Source organism: Miscanthus floridulus, chromosome 7 (genome assembly GCF_019320115.1).
Source record: "Miscanthus floridulus cultivar M001 chromosome 7, ASM1932011v1, whole genome shotgun sequence".
Lineage (NCBI taxonomy): Eukaryota > Viridiplantae > Streptophyta > Magnoliopsida > Poales > Poaceae > Miscanthus > Miscanthus floridulus.
In genome coordinates this window covers 91,494,703-91,513,423 of record NC_089586.1, presented here as the reverse complement: position 1 = coordinate 91,513,423, position 18,721 = coordinate 91,494,703, and the positions used below count along the sequence as shown (strand labels likewise).

General features: G+C 48.9%; 1 protein-coding gene across 1 annotated transcript; it reads left to right on the top strand.

Moving 5' to 3' along the window:
- The first annotated feature begins 14,337 nt into the window (after nt 1–14,337).
- Nucleotides 14,338–14,952, top strand: LOC136465847 (uncharacterized). Its single transcript, XM_066464425.1, has one exon. The coding sequence runs from the start codon at nt 14,338–14,340 to the stop codon at nt 14,950–14,952; it is 615 nt and encodes a 204-aa protein (XP_066320522.1).
- The last annotated feature ends 3,769 nt before the right edge of the window (nt 14,953–18,721 follow it).

The following is an 18,721-nucleotide window of genomic DNA, read 5'->3' as shown; positions in this document are numbered from 1 at the left end:
CATGTTTCCGCTGCAATGAAGTTGATTGTCTTCTAATTAAATTTGAACCAACGGGATAATTTAATTTTAAGGAGCAGTTCTATGTTTTCAAGATTATTGAATTTCTATACGTTAATTCCATTTCTGCCCAACGGTGATGTAGAATTAATGTAGAAGAATGATGTTTTATTCTATTTCTGCCCAACGGTGATATAGAATAGAACATAAAGTTTTCAAAGTTTAATGAGCATTATTGTTGAATATTTTTCAGACAAAAGACCTCCAAGCTTTCATTCTTGAAGGCAGAAAGAGAAATGAGCTGGGTACTTGTGACTCAGATGATGAAATGCCTAAGGGCAAGTTATGTATGAAAGAATGTCATTGGTTAAGGGACTGTGTTCTCTTTAAAGAATGGCTTCAAAAGAAAAGAATTCTAGGATATTGATCCAAGAAAAGAGATAGATCAATAAGAGTCTTCATTGAGAAATGTCTTTTATGTACTCTCTGTGGAGAAGAATTTATTTTCAGTTTCACTTATGAGAGTTGTAAAAGTCATATACATGTTTAATTTGACTAACATTGGATTAAACATGTGTGTTAAAAGAATATTCGGATTTATTTCTGAATTTGATGATTGAACACGAGCCAATCCTGGCAATTATGTTCGTTCAAAGGAATATCTCGCATGGCGGGAAAAAGTTTATGATAGTACCCGCATGGCGGGAAAAGTTTGAGAAAATACCCGCATGGCGGGGTAAAGTTGGCATAGTACATATGTTAACCAATCCTGCATGGTGGGAGAGTTTGGCATAGTACTTATCCCGCATGGCGGGAGAAGGATGTGATGACTCATGTGCTCAAAGTGTATCCCGCACATGGAGAGAAGTTTGAGGTAGCTTTTATGCTATCCTAGTGTTGACCGTACACTCTGATTGTGTCATGGTCATTAAGTACTCAATGAGTTTAAGACCAAAAGAAAGTTGCATGTGAACCAAAAGATAAGAATGATATGCAACCATGACTTGCAGAAGTATTGATAATAATAGACTATGTTGAGTTTTGAAGTGTAATGAGAAAAATGTACTCCCATACGAATTTTGTTTGCGTGATGTAATCATGTGGATGAAGTAAGTAATCAAAGTTTCCTCATTCACAAGAGTTCTGAATGTTTCGAAATTGTGGTAAAAAAGTTCATACCACATTTCGAGGGGGAGAAATGTAAGATTAATTAAGAAAGACAATTAAGAAAGATACTTCCCCATACTTTAGATAATGCAATGCATACTATGCATTGAAGGTAAAAGTGATCTATAAAAGATGATTGCGATCGTTGAGGGAGTAAGACGGTCATAATAACGATACCCCTAAAGTAAAGAAATAGCTAAATTTCTGGACCTTTTTATAGTTCCAATAGGAAGATAGCATAGTCGGCTAGTATTTATACTTGACGAGTTCAGAGTTATCAAGGCGGTGCTAAACGCACCATATGAGTTTTTTAGCAGATTAAACCCAAAATAAGAAATTTGAAGATACACCATCTTTACAAAAGATGGAGTAATCTGGGGGAACATGGTATGTAGATACCTAAGGCTTGAATAGAAGTGGGATTACATATCCACTACAGTGTTTTTTTAGAGCAACAAATTGCTTAATACATGTTGATGTTGTATGGGTATACAACACCTGATGTTAGCTCTTAAAGAAGATGAATAAGTAAATAAGAATCTTATAATATAGGAGGCTATAGAACAATTGCCTTTTGGCAATGAAGAGTAACAATAGCCCCATATGAAAAAAGTGCCACGAGGCCCTAGAAGGTGTCAAAGAATAAGAAAATCAGATATTTCTGGTGACTAAGAAGTCAATGTTAAGAAAGAAATTCAAATAGAGGATAATTTCACCTCATTTGAAAAAGCCATGAGAGGCGTTCACTCGTCTAAATGGCAAGAAGCAAAGGAAGATGAAATGAAATCGATAAATACCAACGATGTTTGGGACTTAGAAGTAATTCCCAATGGAACCAACACAGTAGGCTATAATGGGTCTACAAGACAAATGTGACTCCAAAGGAAATATAAAAAGCTATAAAGTGCCACTTGTGGCGAAATGATTTACACAAAGAGAAGGAATATAGTATAATAAGCTTGCAAGGATTCTTTTATAATCATAATGGTATTAGTGGCACATTACAATTTACAGTTACATCAGAAGGATGTAAAGACACATTCCTCAACGAGGATTTGTATGGAAACGTTTACATGGCATAACTCAAAAGGTTTTGTCGTGGAAGAAAAAGAACGTAAAGGGATGTTGCCTAAAGAAATCCATTTATGGATTAAAGCAAGCTTCAAGATAGTGGTTCTTGAAGTTTGACAGTACAATAAGAAAGTTTGGGTTTTAAAGAGAATGTAGAGGACAATTGTATTTATGCAAAGTTTAAACATAGGAAATTTATTTTCCTAATCCTACATGTGGGTAGCGCCTTACTCGCTAGTAGTGGTGTTAATCTACTGTTGGAGAAGAAGCAGTTCTTGTCCTCAAGTTTCAATGAGAATGGTCTTGGTAAAGCATCATTCATTCCAGGAATTGGAACTTACCGAGATAAAAGGAAAAGGGGTATTAGAACTATCTCAAGTGTATACTTAGAGAAGATTCTAAAGAAATAAAGTATATATGTGAATAAACCTGCGCCTGTTCCTATAGTCAAGGGTAATAGTTTTTGGAACTTTCAGTGTTCCAAGAATAAATGTGAGATCGATCAAATGGACGTCCTATATGCTTTAGCTGTTGGAAGCTTACTGAATGCTTATAAGCAAGAACTTACCCTTACACAGTTTATGTATTCGGGATGTTTTTGGCAGAAGTCCAGTCCAGATATAGATCACTGGAATGGAGTTGAGAATGTTTTGCAATTGTGCAAAGATTTATAGGCCTCATGGTGAGTAAGAAAGAATAAGTACTCTCAAATAGTTGTGGATACAAAAGTTAAATTTTGGCGAGATGTTTAGTGAAACCCACATAGTAGCTAACACTCGCGGTTGGAGTTTTATTGTGGAAAAGCTCCAAAGAAACAGTTGTGGTGTCATCAAAGATGCATACCCATGGTATAGCTTGTTATGAGGCTTAAGGACAGGCGAAATAGTTAAAGGAACTTACACTCGGAATTGATAATGGTATACGACAGCAATAACCATTTAAGAAGTTCGCTCCAATAACAATGGGTCAAGTGTGCTGCCAAACACATTGACGTTAAAGTTATATGTTGTGAAGGAGAGTCTGGAATCATACTAAAAGTATTGAGCATATAAGTAACAAGCAAGTGCTTGCGGATCCGCGTACAAAAGGCTTACCACCCAGTGTGTTTGGAGAACACACAGTCGACATGGGTTTATGGTATAGCCTATGATTTTCGGACAATAAAGGGCCCAAAAGTTAAAGAATCTGTTTCAGAACAGACACGTGTATTGTAGCTGTTAAGTCTATCGACGATTGACCGTGACGATGAAGCATGCTCTATGCACTAATCCGTGATGGAACAAATAAAAGTGAAAGGGATTAAAGTCAAAGTTTAAAGTTAAAGTATGAGTTGAGATCAAAGGGGAGAATGTTAGAATTGATCTCATCCGTCTTGACCCAACGGTCGAGACGGACCCCTTGACCGCGTCCTGATCGGGAACGTCCAGCCATCTAGTGGTTGGTGGGCCCCCATCGCACAGTGCATATAAAGAGGAGGTGGGGCAAACGGCTCTTGACATGAGGTTCACCGCCGCCACAGCCCCACTGTCCTAACCCTAATCCGATCCAGAGGGTGGCACTGCCAGCGGCGGGAAGCACCACCGGACCACCGTAGCTCCACCGCGCCGGGACTCCGCCACCTCTACACCGTCACTGCCACACCGCCACTGACACCGACGCCATGGACTCCTCGAGCTCGTCCACCAAGCCCGATGGTCTGTACCTCTCCCTTTTCTCCTCTCTCTCTCTGGATCTATGTGTTCGAATGGAAGTCAAAATACCCACTGATCTACTCCTAGTCGATCCAAAAGAGTTAACATCAAGCAGTCAAGCATCGCACACCTTGCACCAGCACTCGGCCCCGATGCCATCAGAACTTCCCTCGCAATCCAGAAGCTCCAGTCTGACCAATCGCTTGTAGCCTGGGCTAGGATGGCGAGTCCAGTGTCGGTGACACCGCCGTCCTGGCAGTTGCCGTCGAGCGAGGAGACACAGCAACAATGCGGATGATCTGGATGTGCGTGAAGCAGGACTGCAGGAGGCTGTTTGGAGGACTGGAGGCTTGGAGGGCGAGGTCGGTGTAGCGTGGAGCTAAAGCTCCTCGACGTCAGGCCATAAGCCCGCTGGATTCCGCGGCGGTGGGGCCGATAGGCGACGAAGGTAGGGGAAGCTGGCAGCAACAGCAGGAGGAGGCGATGCTGCGGCCGTGAGGCGGGGCATCGGGAGGCAAGCGAGGTCGGGGAATGCTAGGGTTTGGTCGGGCAGCGGCGGCACGGGCGCCATGCCGCGTGGAGACTAGCGGCGCTGGTAGTGGTTGGTAGTGAGACCATCTACAGCAACATCACCCAAAATACAACACTCATTCGATATTTGGGTAGCGCTACAGGGAAATGATTAATACCCATTCGGCATCTTCTCCAACAACACAACCTAAAAGAGAATCTTTTCTGTAAATGGGTTTTGAGGAGAGAGAATGCTCATATTTGGGTTGTGCCTCTCAGACAACCCAAAATGAGTCACCCGTATAGGTACTCTGTTGGAGGCTGACTTTGGGTCTCTGGCTACCCATTTTGGGTTTGGGTGCCCATATGGATCACTTGTTGGAGACAGTCTGTTGATGGGTTTGGTAGCCGAGGCCGCTGTCGCCCAGGCAGTACAGGTCGGGCCCGACGAGTCTTCATTGTGTGGTTGCTCTGGACTTGGACTCGTGTGGATGCACTTCGTTCCACAAATCTCCCTAATTTATATACCACCAGTAAATTAATTGCAGTGAGAGTAAATTAATTTAGTTTAACTTTCATCCTTATTCACTTCATTATGGTGAATTTGAGTGCATCAAAAAGAAAATCTTATAGTATAACAATGTTTGGTTTCGAGATAAACAAAGACAAACCGTCTCTATGAACAACTATGCTTCAAAAATAGCCCATAAAGTCTAAAATATTATCTACTGTCCAGATAAACTATTGTGTGAACAATCCATAAAAGCCTATAGCAAAGTCATCTATAGCACTCTGGACTAGAATTACACACTAAGCTATTCTTCTACTCATCCCTTTAGGATGAGCATGTTTGTTACCTACAACAAGTTGCTAGATCTGCATGCTCGCTACTGCGGAAGGTGAGGCTTGCTAGAGCAGGGAAGACATCGCGTGTTTCATTTTCTCAAGCCATGCCATGGTGGCTTGCAGTGCTGCCTCAACACATGGGCAAGTAAGTTATTTGCAACGAGGTATTTGGTGGCATCCTCCGGCAAGTGGGTGCTCTAGTCTCTCACCCTCCCCAAGGAGGTTCCCTCACTATCCCCCGTCGCCAGGTGCAAGGTGATCGTCGCCCATCAGGAGGACCGAGTGTCCGAGCGCTTGGGGCGACAAAGGATCGATTTGGGCGTAGTGGTGGTTAGCAACAAGCGGTGGTGCATTAGCAAAGAGGAGGCAAGTAGTAGTCGATGCAAGTGACTTTACTGCTCACGTGGATGACCATGTTGGCTCCTGTGCATCCCTATGTCTAGTGTAGTTGGACTTCTAGATTGCATTTAGAGGCATAATCTTGAATCCTATGTTAGAGTTTGCTAGACTTGATATATATTATCCTTGAAACCTTAGTTGTTCTAGGTAGTTTCATGCTTAGCTTTGCAATCTTGGGCAGGAAGGTTTTATATTAATTTTGACTAATGATCTATGCAAATGTGGGTTGGTAATGGTTTTAGAAACATGGTGAATAGGAATATGAGCAGGACAGACATTCAGGTATGATGGTTATGATGGTTTTGTTATATGTAGTGTTTCATGGGCTTGTGCTAGTACATGCTATAGATTCTAAGGATTAGTTCATGTACAAGTAACCCAACTTAACAGTGCTACTATGAGGTTTACATGGCTCTAGAACTGGACAATTAATCAGTTTACAACTATGTACATTGTTTGTGGTTTGTGTGTCACAAGAGGCCAAGAGGGGAACTAAATCAGTGAAACTTTAGTGGGTGTACAGATTGGGAACCATGGCTTTGTACAAGGCCTTGTAGCGTGACTTCCCCGAACACATAGGTAGTGTTTAGCATGGTAGAAAGAACACAACCGGTGGGTAAATATATTCAACCTCTGTAGAGTGTAAACTGATATATCAATCACGCTAACGGTCAAGAGCGGCTTAGTCTTCTTTGTGATTAGTGGGGTCTGGTTTGGTTAGTTTTGGGAATCGGATGGTATCCGATGGTTTGGTTTGGGTGCTCGGATGGCATGTGATTCTTTGGTTCTCATGTAGTTGGTTTGGTTCTAAAGGTGTTGGAGGTGATCACATTTGGTAAATAGGTTGCCAATGTGTTTAAGAAAATATAATGAGTTGCTTAGGTGCTTGAGTAAACTAGAGTGAAATTTTCCTTATTTTAAGGCTCATCCCTCATGTCATACTTTCCTACACTTGTGGAGTACATTCTATCCTTCCTCTTTGTCACCTTGCTATCTTACCCAGCTGTTAGGATTAGAAGATGGAGTTTGCTGAAGACTGTGTTGAGGCTAGATTGGTGTACCCCAGTCCACTGCCTATGGAGATGGAGACCCTACTTCAATGGAACCCTATGTAATTTTCTCTTATATATCCTCTCTGGTCCATTATGTAATGAAATTACCACATCAGCTAGGAAAGGGCTGGAGCACATCTGAAAGGTCCAGTTCTTCACGTCTGTATGTCACTTGTGGGTCTGCACGTTGAAATGGTAATGGAGGAGATGGTGACATCTGATAAGGTGAAGTCTTCTGACACCGCGAAGAGGACACCTCCTCTAGTCTGGACTGCTGGAAGAGCAACAAAGTTGCTTGTGAAGTTTGGTGCCAAGGTACGTACGCAGCACTGTACCATAGCCTAATGGACGACCGCCACGCCCCATCGTTTAACTCACGCACGTTCCAATTTCCAATTGAACACAAAACAATTATGTTGGGCTATCAAAGAGTAGTTAGGGGACCTAGAAGAGGGAGCAGCACATAGTAGACATGTCATTGGGAGGGACAAGCGGGGCTAATGGATGTGTTACATTAAAACTCAACTGGAAAATACTTGCATGAAGTACTGACTTGCAAGCTGAAGGTCAATGGCTCCAGCCAGTGACCGAGGAAGCCAGGACAGACGCTGAAAACGGGGGCTGCAGAATCATGCTGCTCTTGTGAGAGGCAGCTGCAGCAACAGCCACAACAACAGCCGCTTATAAGGGCTTCCGAACAGGCCGGCTGAAGGCCTCTCGCTGTCACTGCCGCCGTACCGTTGCACAGCACTAGCAGGATCAGAACTTCAGAAGAACAAGTACAACAATGGAGTGTACCCTCAGGACGAACATGCGACGTTTGACATGGCAAACTAGAGAGCCCAAAGGAGCACGACCTACGCCTTATGCTTTTACGCGTCGGACTGCCATGGTGCCATCAAGGCCGCAGAGGGCAACAAGGATCTTGACCTTGATCACCATGTATGTAACGGTCCCTGAAGATGTTGAAGTAACGCAGCAAAGTCTCTCATCCGCAGATCCCAAGATGCTTGACGAGCTTGGTTTACTTTTTTTTCTCGACCGTGCCACGAGGCACGTTTTAATTTTCATTAAGAAGTAGACAACGAGTACAACAGCTTACAAACCTGGCAATAGGAAATTATCGGCAAAGAGGAACGTAAACCAGGAAACGAAAAACAGAACTGAACAAATATTACATCAGGCTACCTGCTCTTGCCAAACCTTTAACGCCATGCTGGTGGAAGCGTCTTGAAGCTTTTGTAACCCGATTGATCCCACTGGAACGCCTCCTCTTTGATCGCAAGGGCCAACTCGATGGCTGAAAGGGTCTCACCTCTGAAAGTCCTTGCGTTTCGCTCCTTCCAAACCATCCATCCCACCAAGAGTGTTAAGGCGTCGAAGCCTCGCCTGTGCTGTTTTGGTACCCTCTTCCTTCATCGCAGCCACCACTCGTAGAAGTCAGAGATGATGTTGGGGTTCGGCGCTAGTTGCTGCAGCCCAAAGGCATGAAGCACAAGGAACCAGACCTCCTTGGTAAAGACGCAAGTGACCAACAGATGATTGATTGTTTCTTAAGCCTGTGAGCATAGAGCGCAGTCATCAGAGTCCTGCAAGCCCCGACGCTTCCTTCGCTCAGCTGTCCAGCAACGGTCATGAAGCACCAACCAGTAGAAGTAGCGGACCTTCGGTGGCACAGGTGTATTCCAAATTTCCTTAGCCCCCCTGACCATGCAAGACCCCAGGAACAGGGCCCTGTAAGCCGATGTCGCCGAGTAAACACCATCCGACGACCATCTCCAGATTAGCTTGTCTGCTGATCCAGGCTGCAGAACGACAGATTCCACCAAATCCCAGACCTTCAGGTATTCTACGAGCACTTGCAAGGTTGGGGCTCCAGTGATGTCCCGAGCCCAAGCATGTGGTAGAGCACTCGCCACTGTTTTGGATCGCTTCAACCGCGGCACCGCTCGGAACAGCGCCGGCGCAATTTGCCTGATGCACTGGCCACTCAGCCAGAGATCGACCCAGAACAAGGTGGACTCCCCATCCCCTATAGCCGATTCCGTGGCTGATTTAAAGGCGGCGGCGATCGATTTCTCATGCTTTGCGGGAAGACCCACCCATGTTCTATCAGGGTCTGAGGCCTCAAGCCACAACCATCGCAGTCTAAGTGCGACACCGAACCAACGAAGATCAACAATGCCTAGTCCGCCCAACTCACGCGGCCGAGAAACAGCTTCCCAGGCTGCCCGACATTTTCCTCCAGCCACCGTTTCTTGTCCACACCAGAGGAACGCTCTTCTCCATTTGTCGATGGCCTCGATCCCCTATGGGGTGAGGCACACCGCAATGGACAGGTGGACAGGGATCGCCGCAATGTTGCTGTAGTTAGCATGGCTCTGCTGGCCAAGTTCAGCAGGCTTCCTTTCCAGTTTGGGATACGGTTTGCCACCACATCGATCAAAGGCCTTTGGTCAGATTTTCTCAACTTGTACACTAATAGCGGGATCCACGTTTCCTTCAAACGTCTGGGCAAGAAAGACTGAGAGAGATTCAAAAAAAAAAAAGACAGCAACCTAGGGGGGGTGGACGACCCTGACACCCCCCCCCCCCCCCCCCCCCCCCGACCCGTCCCTCTCCTCCGTCCTCCTCGAGCCGCCACAACCCAATCCGCCCAGATCCGCTCCTTCCCCAGCCGCTACTCCCCATCAGCACCCAGATTCGTCACCACCATCGCCCGATCTATCCTTTGGTAGGTCACTCTCCACCCCTCTCCCAGGTTTCGGCGAGTTCGGAGCCTCCGATGCTCCTACCCGTTCTCCGCTCGGGTCACCAGCGCCTCCGTCCGAGCATGGCTCGCACGTGGGCGGCAGCCGCGCCGGCGCCTGCTCCGGGTTTGGCGTCCACCGCCCTGCGCCGGTGCCCGCTCCGGGTCTGGCGCCCACCCTCTCCCAGCCTGCCCCAGGTCAGAAGGACGTCCAACTTTGCCAGCCGGTGCCCTCCTCATCGTCCCCACGCGCGGCTAGCGGCCTTTCCCCCTCGGCCCTTCCTTTCCACCCGGAACGCGGCTCGATGGGGAGGTCAAAGCTCCGTCGGTGGGCCGACGAGGATGAAGATCTACTCTCCGACGTCTTGATAGGCGATTGCTCTCCTTCGTCGTACCTGGAGGCCGCTCGCCGGGCGCTAACTGCTACCCCAACTGCTCCGGCATGTCCGCTGGATGTTGCGGCACCAGGCGCGATCGACGCTGCCGCTGCTGCTGTGGACCCAACGGACGGCGACGGTGGAGCGATGAGGGTACGCCGCCCGTGGCGTCATCGCCGACGCCGTCAGCGCCAGCGCCGCCGTCGGATGCGGCGCAAGGCCCATAATCGATCGGGTGGCCGAGGAGCCCAGGCGACATCGGATCAGTCGGACCCAGCGACCCTGCGCGTGCCTGCGCACCAACGGCTGGGGACGCGTCGCCGCGTCTCAGCTCCAGACGCTGAGGGGTGGCAGCTGCAGTGCCGGGGTGTCGTACGTGAGGGGTGGCAGCGGCAGCTCCGGGGCCGGTGTCTCAATTGCCTGTCCTGGAAACACCGCGTGGCGACATGCCGCCTCCCATGCCGGTGCCTACGCTGCAATGGTTTGGGCCACCTGGCCCGTGCCTGTAAGCGTCCGCGAACAGTTCCTGCTCCGGAGGTCGCCGGTGGGAGCCGACAGCGTCGTCGCTTGGGCCCGTAGGCTGGTCGTCGACTGCAGCCACCTGCTCTCGTCGGTCCGGCGGAGTCGGGTGGGGCTGTGCTTGTGCCGTCTGCCGGTACGCCTGTTGGCCGAGGCCGTCGGCGCCGACGCGAGAGGCGCCGAAGACGGCCACAGGAAGGCACCAACGCCCCCTCCACCGACGCTACGGCCGACCTCGTCGTGCCGGCCAGCGGGACGTGCCTTCCTTGGGTTGACCCGTTGACACTGTTGGTTTGGCATCACGACGTGCTCCCTGTTCGCGACGCCACGGATGACCCGATGCTCGAGGAGTTTGTAGCCTCCATCGCCCCCAGCAGGTTCGACCCGCAGTTGGCCGTCTTGGAGGAGCCCTCGGGGGTGGGGGTCCCAGCTGGAGGGTCGCTCCTTCCGGCGCAGCTTTGTGCTGGCCCATCTCGCTCGGCCGCTTCTTCAGACGAGGAGCACTCGGACCATGCGAGGACGCCGTCCAGAGTTACTTCCCCGCCTATGGTCTTGTCGCCCATGGGCGCGGCGGCGGCTGTGGCGCCAGCTCCGGTGTCACCGAGTGACATCTCGCAGTATCTACGGTCGCAGCTTTCCTCTACCATCATGGAGCCGATCTTGGTCGAACCTCCACGTCTCCGTGTTCCTAGGAGGCGTCGTGCGGTTGAATGCACATCCTCACCGCCACGTCGTAGCGGGAGGCTTGCGGCCAAGAGCAGATGCAGAGCCTCCAACCCGACCGTGCAAGCCCAGAACGTGCTGATGGCAAAATGGGGACTCCACCAGCAGGATCAGGCATCGCAGGCCGATGCGGAGGGCGATTTCGATAAGTACATGGCCGTTTTCGACGAGCCTCTCTCGGAGTCCAAGCGCGAGGCAATTAGGATGCTCTTCCCAGCTGGCTGCGCGATTGACGGCATCCAGCTGGTGGAGGGGGTTGAACTCGAGGTTTAGCCTACCTCTGGGTACCCGCTCTAGGTCGTCCAATCGTTGCCCATGGCCTAGTTTACTAGCTCGCTGTAGCTTAGCCCGTTGTTGCTTTTAGTCCCTCTTGTGGTACTAGCCGGGCTTCGTCGTAGTTTTCTTTAGTTTTTTCGCTTCTGTTTTTCTTCTTTCTCCTCGCCTGGGAAACCTTTAGTTACCTAGTGTTGAGCCATTTGTTGTTTGGTTCGGTGTTGTCAACTTCCTCTTAATGAAATACGTGCTACACGGCACGTTCGAGAAAAAAAATAGCGGGATCCCCAGGTACTCGAAGGGGAACGATCCAATCTGGCATTGAAGTAGGGACTGCATGAGAGTGGTCTGCTCCATGGAGCAATGAATTGGGGTGGCGATGCACTTGTCAAGGTTTGTGAAGAGCCTGGTTTTTTGAAACCCGTGGGGCGTGGCCAAGTGGCCTTAGGGGGTGTTTGGTTGAGCTTTTGGCTTTGGCTTTTGGCCCCAAAAGCCAAAAGCTCAACCAAAGGGGTTGCTTTTGGATGCTGCTTTTTCAGAAGCAGCTGCTTTTCCGTAGTTCATTTTTGAAAGCTGGTTTGACCCTGCTTTTGACTTTTGGCTTTCTGCTTTTCGAAATTGGTGGAATAAAAAGCTCTTCCATAGTTGTTTCAAGAGAGATAAAGATAGCAGATATATTTTATACTTGTTTAACCAAACAGCTTTCAGCTTTTCTACAGCTCACAGCCCACAGCAGCTTTCTCACAGCTCACAGCCCATAGCAGCTTTTTTCCACAGCCACAGCTCAACCAAACACCCCCTTAGCTAGTCTGACGGCTTGGTATAGCATGCTGCCGTTGCTACTGTTGAGGTTGAGTTGAGGCAAACCTTGTGTTATTGGCGAATTGAGTAGCATTTATGTCATGGTGCCACACCTAGGCCAGCCCAAGGATGTCCAGCTGAGGAGAAGCACTAGAGCCTGCCGCAAGAGCGTAAAGACCCATGGCCCGCAGTGGGCTTGTAACCAATGCGAGGCCCAGCGAGAGGAGTAGAAAAGGGAGTCGGTGAGCACCTGAGAGGGTAACCAAAAACTTGTATCCACTTTCTAAACATAAGGCACTTATCCGGGACCTCGCCGGCCCGTGGCTCTACCTTGCGTCGTGCTCGAGTTGTGCTCCGCCGGTGATCGCCGGCTGCTAACATACCTGGTATCAGAGACTTCGATCCTCGACGCCGGCGTGCTCTGGAGCCCGCACCACCTCCCCATGACCATTTCACTTGGCTATAGTGAGCAAGGGGCACGATGGACCCTGTCGTCTCCAAGGCGTTCGATGAAATGCTCAAGAGGATGGAGGGCCTCGAGAGGCGCTCGCCCGAGCGCTAGGAGCACTTGGAGAAGCGCTTCGAGGATGCCTCGGCTGCCATGTAGGAGCGCGAGGACGCCGTCGATAGCCGCATCGCCTCCTTGGAGGGTTTCGCCTCCTCCCAGTACACCGCAGCCATCGTCGCCGACAATTGGGGCTCCCACTTCGACTCGCGTGTCACTGATCTGGAGCAGCACATGGCCGACCTCGAGCTGATCCGGTTGGTTGAGTGTCGTGACAAACGCGATGACCGGGTGACGGCCCTGGAGGAGGCTGTCAGTGATCTGCAAGCGTGGCGCCTGGAGGTCGACGGCAACCTCGACGACGTCTGCTTCGATCTTCGCCGCCTCTCCAAGTGTTGAGTGACATAGCCTCAACAACCCCTGTTATGGCGCGTCCAGAGTTGGCCGCCGCCGCGAAGCACCCTCGCGGATCCACGGTCGACTAGCCCGACGGGCACCGTGTCGCCACGACTACACGGGTGCCGGACTATGGCTCGGTCACGACCATAGTGCCGTCCCCGGCCAATGGTACGTGTCCCCCTCCCACCTCTGGTACCTTCGTTTTTGTTGCTCAATTCCTTCCTCATCCGCCACCCCGCCCACCAAATCATCCCCAACCCAATCACCCCCCACCCAATCCCACACCCCCACATCTAGCACCACCATATCCCCTTCCCCCTACCCACCCACCTTCCCTGGGCCACCTTACTAAGATGCATTTCCCCAAATTTGATGGCGAAGATCCTCAATATTGGATGACTTGTGCCCACAATTACTTTGATCTCTATGCTGTGGATCCATCCATGTGGGTCAAGTGCTCAACAATGCAGTTCACCGGTGCTGCCCGCCGTTGGCTACAGTCTATGGAACGCCAACTGGTTGGTCTGTACTGGCCCTCCTTCTACCGTTTGATCCGCGAGCGGTTCTACCGTGATCAGCACAGAGATGCTCATTCGGCAACTCTTCCACATCAAACAAACCTCCACTGTCCAAGAATATGTTGATCGCTTTGTCGACCTCATTGAGCAGCTTTCAGCCTACACACCCAATCCAGACCACCTTTCTTACACCACCAGATTCGTTGATGGACTTCGCGATGGCATCAGAGCAATTATTCTCGTTCAGTGTCCCAAGGACTTGGACTCTGCGTGTACCGTGGCTCTTTTGCAGGAGGAAGCCGTCAAGCCAACCCGCCGCCGTGAAGTACGCAAATCAGACGGGTTGACTAAGGGGCCGTTTCCTCTGCCTCCTCCTCCTGTTCGTGCTGGGGCGCCGCCGGTGATCGATGACAAGAAGCCGCAAGATGAGCGCCGCTTTCAGCCTAGGACTTCACCATTGGAAGACAAGTTTCAGTCTCTACGCTCCTACCGCAAGGCCCGCGGGCTGTGCATCCGTTGCGGCGAGCGTTGGCAGTAGGGATGAAAACGGTCGAAAAACCTCTCAACCGTTTTCTACTTCTACATTTTGAATACGAAAATGAAAACGAAAGCGGTAAAGCCGGACACGAAAACGAACACGAACTTACGGAATATCAAAAATTTCGAAAACGAACTAATTCGAGCGGAATTATGTCGAACACGGTCGGTATACGAAAAACCTTCTCCGAGCTCAACACCGCATGAAGACTCAAGCTGACAAACGCCGGTCGGAACGTACCTTCGCCGTCGGTGACTCTGTCTACCTCAAGCTTCAGCCGTACGTGCAGTCCTCGCTGGCACCACGGGCTCACCAGAAGCTGTCCTTTCGCTACTTCGGCCCCTTCAAGGTGATCGAGCGGATCGGCTCCGTCGCCTACAAGCTGGAGCTTCCTCCATCTTCAACAATCCATCTGGTGTTCCACGTGTCGCTGCTCAAGCCGGCTACCTCATCCAAGTACGTCGTCTCGCCGCCGTCCCTCCCAGATGTTGACCACGACCTCCCGATACCAGAAGCTGTGCTCCAGCGACGCCTCCATCCTAGGCATGATGGTGCAGTCCCCCAAGTGCTGGTCAAGTGGTCCGGCCTCGACGCGTCGCTGGCCACCTGGGAAGACGAAGAAGCTCTCCGTCAACAGTTTCCACAAGCTCCGGCATGGGGACACGCCGGTTCCCAAGGAGAGGGGGATGTCACGGTGCCACACCTGGGCCAGCCCAAGGATGTCCAGCTGAGGAGAAGCACTAGAGCCCGTCGCAAGAGCGTAAAGACCCATGGCCCGCAGTGGACTTGTAACCGATGCGAGGCCCAGCGAGAGTAGTAGAAAAGGGAGTCGGTGAGCACCTGAGAGAGTAACCAAAAACTTGTATCCACTTTCTAAACCTAAGGCACTTATCCTGGATCTCTTCGGCCCGTGGCTCGACCTTGCGTCGTGCTCGAGTTGTGCGCCGCCGGTGATAGCCGGCTGCTAACAATTTACTATCTGTCAGCCAGGTCAGGGCAATCAGGCAGGCACACACGTGTGGCGATGCAGAATTCCTTGTGTCCGGATCAGATAGAGATCGTCCAGCACGTCGTACCACACAAAGGTCGTGTTGTGCATGCACTTGTGGCAACGGCAGTTTGAAGCTATACTACTACTAGTAATCTTGCACGATGCAACTTCAAATGGTACTGTGTCGCTTTCGCGTTTTGGGCGTTATTTATCATCATTTTCCATTCTGCCTAGGCAAAAAGAAAACATTATTGCGCGTCCTTTTTTTTTGCTAATATAAGCATTGAGCTCGATAAGGTGGAGGATAACTCAGCCGTCAACACGTGACGACGAACCATTTCCTCTCTCTGATGCTGATTTATCAACTCCCATTAAACTACACCATGCTCCCTACTTCTTTGATGAACATACACGTATGTGCAATGTGCTGGTAGCTGGCGAAGGCACACGTGTGCACCTCTGCGCTCATCATCATGCCGATGAGGCCGGTGATTGATCTGGTCATCCCCGAGTAGGGGTTGGCCCCTGGCCCAGCTGCTAGCGTCATTTGTATTCATCGCAATCGCAAGCAAAGCAACGAAGCTGCAACTTACAAGGAGTTCTCCGACAGTTTTACAACCTTTTCTTTTTCCATCTCTTCTACTCCTTGGTTTACCCAGTTATCAATTCATCGTCGATCTCTGGTCTCTTCCTCCCCGTACGTCTGGTCCAGAATGAACACCCTAAAGCTAGGAGCCTAGGACTGCAAATATCCCAGTAATCTGCCACTCATACTCGCAAGACGCGGAAAGCTTTTTCGAGAGCCATATCGATCTGAGCTAAAGAAGCGCCCCAGCGCGGCCCAAACCGTTAGGCGGTCGCCGGCACCGACATCCTCCACTCCCAGAGGCCACATCGCGACACCTCCATGGATCACGCGAGGACAAATTAATCTTTCTGTGGTTTGAGAATAATCATAATAACGATCACTAATATAGTAATATAGTACCAAGCTTTATCCAAGGGAGCAGAGTCGAATCAATGTCTACTAGGTACGTACGCTAGCTCGCGTATCGTTCTCATGGGTTGCCTGCTCTGCTCTGCTCTCAAGCTGATTTTCCAATTGGGACGATCCTATATCACGTCACTCATACGGTAGCGCACCTGCACCAACTATGTGACGACGCTACACCCCAACTAATCCCCTACGTTCTACCCGCCACGTCTTCCTATGAACATCCCTCTGTTTTCTCCATATTTTAGATACCACGTCCCGCACTATGTGTTCTTTTTTCAGGGGCCTTTGAGGTGCAGACACTGCAATTTACACTGGCTCGGTTGCTTGCAAACTCTGCAGCACGGAAGCAGTTCAGAGTGGCCACATATAGCAAGCTGTTTCAACATGGCATAAAAAAAACAGGCAAGCTGTTTCAACATAAAATATCATCTGTCGAGCTAACTCTGGTAACCATAGCGCGCACTCAAATGACAAACAACTTGTGAACATATAGTTTTGATGGTTTTTTTTTGCCTATGGATGCTAAGATGGCTAAACTACCATGAACGAACTGTGTATAGGCTTGACCATACCATTGCCATACTGAAAATAAATTGTAAGGTTATCCAGCCAGGTATACAAAGGCCCAATAATGACATTATAAGTGAGTTCATACATAATCTGGGAAGCTCCTTATTTAGGATATAATGGTGCATATTTCTTTGAAAAGTGAGATGCAAACATTTATATATGAAAAGTGTTTTCTTTATCATTTATTGTTCTCAAGTTATCTTTTTATTTACTAATTAACTTTCTGTCCTTGGATTTGGTTTTATATTTTTACAACAAAAAGTACAATGATAAAAATACCTGTGTTGTGAACTTTCACCATACCCCATGTATGTATACTTTTCTCTTAATCAATATAGTAGATCTTGCAACTAAAAAAGGTCTATTGTTGCGTACACAAACTTCATGGTTTTTTCTCGACTTAATTAGAACTTGTTTGACGGGGTGTTTGGCTCCCTCTCCTAAAGTTTAGTCTATGTCATATTAGATGTTTGACACTAATTTGCAATATCAAACATAGACTAATTACAAAACTAATTGCATAGATTGAGACTAATTTGCGAGACGAATCTATTAAGCCTAATTAGTCCATGATTTGATAATGTGGTGCTACAGTAAACATGTGCTAATGATGGATTAATTATGCTTAATAGATTCGTCTCGCAAATTATTCTCCATCTGTGTAATTAGTTTTATAGTAGCTCATGTTTAGTCCTCCTAATTAACATCCGAACGTCCGATGTGACAGGGACTAAACTTTAGTCACGGGATGCAGTTAGACTAAAAATTAGTCCAATTAGCTGTGATTGGCTAGCTAGTTGGCTAACAACTAATTCAAGACTTATTAAAATCTTAGCCTACCTATTAGCCTTCTTGTTTGGATGTAATAGAATTAATTTGAGCTAAAATTAGCTAGCTAACAATTAGTCCATGTTATACAAACGTGTAATCTCATACAATAATATAGGGGCAGTCTTCGGTGGATTTGAACAACAAAATGACAATATGATACACAATGTCATTTTTATGAAAATCCATGATTAATATTTTTTCTTCTCTCCGCTAATTCATCGAAGCCCCGCTATTATTCCCGCCACTAATAAACATTATCGAAAGGACAGGGACCTAAACGCACAACTGCACGAACTCTCTGAAGTCTGAAGACTCTGAACTGTTGCACAATTCCCTTCCATTCTCTGAACTTTCTGATCCCACCGCCACTCCTCCCTTTCGCCTTCCCCTACCAGTACCGAAAAAATTGGCTATTTGCCATTGCAAACAATGGGCTTCACAAAATTGCCATCCGAAAGATTGACTTCGTAAAATTGCCAATCTAAACATGTGTATCTTGATTTTGTTGCCATACTCCCTATTTAGTTGCTTTGTTAATATTTTTTGGGAATCCCTTTCACGCGAAAAGACATTGTTGCCCTTCTGCTTAATTCACGTGAAGAGATGAGATCGAGACTATTCGCATCGTACGAAACCACTCGCAAACGAAGAACCACCGCTTGCGTGCCCTAGACGTCCACGATGCAGGGCGGCCGCGACGCGGCACCGCCGGCGGACGCGCTCGCCGCCGCCACACAACCACCTGTGCTCAGCGCCACCACGCCGTCCACCCGCGCTTGCCGCGACCATGGTGGCTGTTGGCACGACCATGGAGGAACTTGGAGCGACCTCGGCGGCCGTTGGCACGACCACGGTGGAACTCGGAGCGACCTCGCCGCCCCTCATTGCGGCTCCGACAGCAAGCGCGCTCATCTTGCTGCAAGCGGCCGACATGCTCGGCAGGCTAGATGCAGCCCCAACGTCCCGCGCCCCACCGGGTCCGAGTCCGTCCCTCGTGGTGGACGCACCGGTGTCGACCGTAAACTGCAAATGATATTTGGTTTAGGTTTGATATGGAGGTTGATGATCCTATACCACAAGTTGACTGGGACAACTCGTAGATAGTAGAGTCACACGACGAGGAAGGAAGAATTGAACTTTTGAGTGAAAATCAAATATTTGTGTTTTTAGGCTCAGTTTATGCATGTGTGAGATGAA

Coding starts and splice junctions, on each gene's coding strand:
- LOC136465847 (XM_066464425.1), top strand. CDS start 14,338: ATGAAGACTCAAGCTGACAAACGCCGGTCGGAACGTACCTTCGCCGTC.